We start from the raw sequence: 6,000 nt of genomic DNA on the forward strand, positions 1-6,000 counted from the left end.
CCCTTCCCCCGCAAGAGGGCTGCCATCAGGGGGCGTACTGACAGTACACCACCTTTTAGATGGTGCACCACTGTCAGTGCACCTCCTGAGAGCTTTGTTGCCTCTGCGCCCGCATCTGTAATTCTGCGCGGGTGCAGAGGCCAACGGATTCCCTCATTTGCACTGTGCACACCCCCATACAAATGAGGGAATGCCCTCTTAAGATAGCACTATAAAGCGCTAGCGCTATCAGTATTACAGAAGGGATTGAATAAACATCTGCACCCCCTTCTGTAATACCAAAGTACCCCGGGGCGCAAATCAGGCGCAAACCCTGTTGCGCCCCCAGGGCACTCGCATAATATGGCCCCAGGTGTTCATTGTTTTTTTTTGGGGGGGTGGTGGTGGGGGGGTTGGTCGGGGGTTAGAATGGGTATTAACATAAATACATTATTTGTGATCTTCAAGAGAAGACAAGAGTGTTGTATAACAATGTGAATCCATGCCTCAACTTATATATATATTCATTATATTAGCTATGTAGGGTTCAAGAACTTGAAATGCCAATAAGATTGGTTTATAAAAGCAAAAGCAGGTTTAAAAAAAAAACTAGGGAGCTATTTTATTCTCTGAAAGGGACAGAGAGCCTGTTTCAGGTGGTGACCAGTTATGGTGGGGGGAAGGGTGAAAGAGGCACAGGGGAAAGCCTGCTACAAAGAGCAGCTGCTATCATTAGACCATGAGGAGTGTGAGGGGCTCATATCATCCCAATTATGGAGAGCAGTGTGAATAAATGTGGTCAAGTTCGGATGAAATAAAGATGCAGACCTTTTATTCCACAGCAGTACAGGCATGTATGATATAGATTTAGTTGTAGCTGCATGTGGAAAAACAAAATGAGAAAAAAGAATGCGTCATGAGCAAAAAAAGAATGCATTACTGATGAAAACGTATTGGTAACTCTGATAGTTAAAATATTATAAGAAGTGATTACGTAAAAAGATAGATATACCAGTTTATTGAGTACACTGGTTTTCTAGCATGAATTACCGACTTCAAATATTTCACATGGAATGGTCAGCGAGGATGCTTCCGCTATTATCGGGGAATGCTTCCAGCATTTTCTCACGGACAAGGGGAGGAGTAATCCATCACAGCCTGGGTGCAGGAGGGTAGGGTTGCTTGTACTGTTCTTGTGTGGCGAAGAGGAAGGGTTTGGGTGGTTTCCACTGCTTTGATACACTGACAGGGGCCAAAGAGTGAAGTCCAGCTGTTTGGCAGGGGGGACGGCGTCCCCCCGGTAAAATAAGTGGGGGGACGTCGTCCACCCGCGTGGTACCCCGACTCGAGCCTTGTATACCCTACCGGGTGAAAGTGCGTTCTACAAATCTGTCTAACATAACATGGACAGAATGATGAACTAGGCGTAAATGGACGAAATGCAAGGGGATTGGAGCACATGGACAGAGTAAAAGAAGTTTTATTTTCAATTTTTATGTTATTTATTTATGCGATTTTATATAGCGCGAACTTTACCCGAAGGCAGGGGCGGATTGGAACTGCGGGCATTCGGGAATCGGCCGCAGGGCCGCTGTTTCAGTGCCCTCTGTGGGCCGTTTTTTTTCTCCCCTTTCCCAGTCCACAGAGAGTGCTCTCTGCTGTCTGCTCTCTGTCGACTGGGAAAGGGGAGAAAAAAACGGCCTACAGAGGGCACGGAGACAGAGACAGAAATGAAAGCGCTTCACTGTGCGGCCATACAGCGATTATCAGCTGTGGCCTCTACTGCACCCCCTGCCCTGCAAAGCAATTACGCTGAGGCTAGGCTGGGGAGGGGTGATTGTTTATAAGAATCGGCCTCCCTGGGGGCCAGGTGTTGCTCAGGCCTTTTGAGCCATTTTCACCTTAGCCCCCCTGGGGCCCACGCAGCTGGGGAAACAGTGTTAGTCTTAACACCTCGCCCACAGCCCCTCACATTCAGGGCACAGTGGGCGAGGTAGAATGGGTCTGGCTGTGGGGGCCAGGTGATGTTTTGAAAGCGCACAATCTTCACCTTAGCCCCCCCCTGGCTACTGTGGATGATCCAGCAGCTGTGTTTTGTGCTGATTAATTTACAAATTGCAGGGGCCTTACTGCTGTTCATGTGCTCCTGAGCTGAAGATCTGAGAAGGGCTGAGTATGTTAGTAATAGCAGGGGCTTTGCTGCTTTTAAGGTGCTCCTGTGCTGGAGGGCTCGAATAATTTTGTGATGGAAAGGGCCTTACTGGTTTTTCAGTTGCTCAGCATGTAGGCCATTGTCACCTTGGCCTTGTGTCCTGCGCAAGAACAGTATCCTCCCACTTTCTTTCCTTGTCTGTGCATAGGCATAGGTGGCCTAACGCCAGAGTTGCAGAGATGGGGATTCAGGTTTGAGTCCCAGCGTCTGCTCAACAACCTGTGATTCTGGGCAGATCACTTCCTCGTCCAGGCCCTTAAATAAAAAATCAGATCATGTGTACTGTAATTGGTACTCATGAATAGAACTCAAATAGCCTTTGTCTTGGGCTGAATTTACACTATATAAAACTGCCAAATGGTAAAACAACTATAAAGAATAACCATGTGTTCATGCTTTATGATTCTGCAAAGGGACCATGACAATTAAAGATGACACTTTATAAAAACATGTCCATATCAGTGAAAGGGTGAATGAAAGGGTGCATGGATGGATGATGAGAGAGAATGGGTGGATGGATGAGTGAAATGTTGGATGGATTGATTAATTGATAAGTTTAAGAGTGAATGGATGAACAGATGTGTGGAAGGGTGGCCGTAAGGATGGATGCGTGAGTGAAAGGGAGGGTACATGGGCAAAAGATTGGATAGATGAGTGAAGGAGTAAAAGGATGGATGATGGATGGATGGATGGATGATTGAAAGGATGGATGAGTGATGGGGTCAATGGATGGATGATTGAAAGGATGGATGAGTGATGGGGTCAATGGATGGATGCATGAGTGGATGAGTAGATGGATAGTTGGGTGGATGGAAGGAAGGATGGATGGCTAAGTGAAAGGGTCGATGGAGAGAGAAAGGGAGGATGGATGACTGAAAAGGTGAATAGGTGGAAGGATGATTGACTGGGTGGATGGATAAGAAAGTGAAAGGATGGCTGGATGGGTGAGAGGGAAAATGGCTCGATGGATGAGTGAAGGGATGGATTGGGTGAAAGGGTGGATGGAGAGAAAAAGTGAGGATGGATGTATGGATGACTGAAAGGGTGAATGTGTGGAAGGATGAGTGACTGGGTGGATGGATGAGTAAGTGAAAGGGTGGCTGGATGGGTGAAAGGGTAAATGGATGGATGAGTGAATGGATGGATGGGTGGAAGAATGGATGAATGGGTGGATAATGGATGGATGAGTAAAAGGGTGGATGGATGAGTGAAATGATGGATGGAAGAATACATGATGGATAGGTTTGCAAATGGTTGAACATGTTTGGATCTGGATTAGCGGCATACCAATTTTACTTGCTCTGTAAGCTTTAAAAGGCTTAATTTACTAAATATTTCTGTACGAATTAAACCTCAAAGAGTAACCAAATAGTGTTTCATGAAAGGGCACGCCCCTTAAATGTGGGCCGGCCACGCCCCTTAACTGTAGGCCACGCCCCTTACATGTATGCCACGCCCCTTGAACGTGGGCCACTTTTTTTCATCAGTGCCCGGGCCAAATTGTGATCCCAATCCGACCCTGCCCGAAGGTGTCAGAGCGCTTTATATAAGAATAAGAACCAGTTGAGAAACATAAGGACAATGTAGTTCATTGGGCCTATACAGTGTGACCAGCTATTGGGGGAACCATGAACTGGGGCGTGGCCAAAGAAACAGACCGGGGAAGTTCATACAATCAAGAGGAGGCCTAAAACATTTGGGCTGGCATCCTCTTCATGTGAGGTGAGGCAGATTGTACTACGTATTCCAGGGCCTTTCACATATTACCTATCAGAGGCATATTACTGTAGTGGCTAGAAGCAACTCTGCTAAAATTGACCTTTATACTGTTATGGAATAGTAAAAGTGCATCATCTTCCCATAGTCTTCTAGCCTGGTGATACCACTATGGAAAGTGCCGTCTCCTATTGTATGTAAACTAAATACTGTACTGTATTGCAGAATTTGTATAGCGCTTCATATCCCTGACGAGGCCGGTGGGCCCGTTTCCGCCAGTGTATGGTTGCAAGGAAGTTGGTTATAGTTTCTCCTAAATGGGAGATGGTAATTGAGGTACACGACAAACATTGATGGTGCTAATAACACTCTGCCCTTACCTGTTGGGGGCGGTGACGGTCACGGTGCCCTTCACGGGGGGCAGGGGTGAGGGCACCCGCAGCTGCGCTGCAGACCAGGAGATGTGGCACCCGCAGGAGTACTTCAGGTAGCTATAGATGCCAGCGGCGGCGCCCACCCCGGTGCTGCCGGTCACCTGCAGCTTCCCACCGGGCAGCGTGCGGAGCTGGTAGGTGTCTGCCCCCTCTGCCCGGGCCGCCAGGGAGCTGTTCACCTGCACCACGAAGTCAGCCGCCCGACCCCCGATGAGGCGGCGCAACAGCTCCTCCACAGCCTGGGTCTGCGTGGCCTCAGCCGCCTGGGGCTTCAGGTGCACCAGGGTGGCAAACTCCATGCCCGCGGCCGCCGTCGCCAGTGCCAGCAGGGCGAGGGCAAAGATGGGGAAACCGTGCATCTTACTGAGCGGTGTCACTTGGACCAACTCCCGCAATCCTGATTACCGCCGGTGCAGGACGCCCCAAAGAGAACCGGATTGAAAAGAAGTTGAATAAATTAAATACCACTTAGATCTAGACCATTCTATAAGTGGGTAGCGCCACCTAACAGCATCCTCGTTACCAGCCTCCTGGACCAGGGCTTCTGGGCACTGTGAGCCCAGCTGCAGCAACAGGCTCTGGGACCTGAAGCTGAAACTGGGGAGGTCCCTGGAGTTACAAAGTTAAGCCTCTTCCTTCTTCTACGGCGGCTTGTGATAGGCTGTGGCGAGCAAAGTATGGGCTGCCTCTGAGAAGCATGATCCGATTGGCTCCCGAGACAGCTCTTAATCTCTTCTGCTCACAGTATGAAGGGCTTGTTCGCATCTGAGGAGGTGTTGATTCCTTTTATTAAATCTTTGCAAAACTTGGCTCGTGCACAAATCAAACTAAACTATAATTCTCTGCACCACTAAAACTTATGTTAAGGAACGTGAATGGCACACGGTGCTCCGATGCAATATCAATCGCAAAGTGTGTGTCCTATTCAAAATGTACTTAGGGTTTCTCCAGGTGGTACACAGGACACAGATGGACTCATAGGCGTTGGACGTATGGGTGCGAGGTATGCCGAGCACCGCCGAAAATAACTATGCCGGAGTTCAGAAGGTGAACAAACAATAAACATGCTTTTAAATGTTGTCTTTATCTTGCCACATTTGATGTGCTTCAAAGACAAGTCAAACGTCAGGCCATGTTTTCAGTCAAATTGCTGCCTACTCTTTTTAACATGGAGAATGGTATTTTCTTTTCTTTCTCTGACTGCAAAGGGAGAAGATTTTGTAAAGTGAACACATGTGATAATCTTGCTAGGGTATAGGGAGTGTAAAAGGGAATGCTGCAGTTTAAAATGTGTAATGTAATTGAAGAAAATGACAAATATCTGCACATGAACTGTACAGATATTTAAGAATATATATATTAGGAAACCACAAATTATTTTTTTTTTTATAATTCACTAGTGTGATAGGAGCAAAGATTTTAATTGGATAAAACCAGACCAATACACTTGGGATTGGGCAAATGAAATATTTTGTGAAATGGCATCTACTGTGATATCTGCATTTATGCAGAGCACCACATAATTGAAAACTGGTGGCCCTTGACCACAGTGAGATGACACCAGCCTCCCGGACAGGGTGCACAAGCTGCATGGTATTCAAAACACTGTAGCCTTCTGTCTCCTCCACTGTGTCCTTTGTGGATAGCCTGTTGTGCTCA

General features: G+C 47.4%; 1 protein-coding gene across 1 annotated transcript in view; it reads right to left on the bottom strand.

Annotated features, from left to right (window-relative positions):
* Positions 1–4,921, bottom strand: part of NAGLU (N-acetyl-alpha-glucosaminidase) — a 99,828-nt gene extending 94,907 nt beyond the window's left edge. The window contains exon 1 of the mRNA XM_086924106.1: positions 4,288–4,921. Coding sequence (XP_086780232.1) covers positions 4,288–4,700 — 413 coding nt within the window. The 5' untranslated portion in view covers positions 4,701–4,921. The remainder of the gene's footprint in view (positions 1–4,287) is intronic.
* Positions 4,922–6,000: the final 1,079 nt, after the last annotated feature.

Source organism: Lissotriton vulgaris, chromosome 5, assembly GCF_964263255.1.
Source record: "Lissotriton vulgaris chromosome 5, aLisVul1.2, whole genome shotgun sequence".
Lineage (NCBI taxonomy): Eukaryota > Metazoa > Chordata > Amphibia > Caudata > Salamandridae > Lissotriton > Lissotriton vulgaris.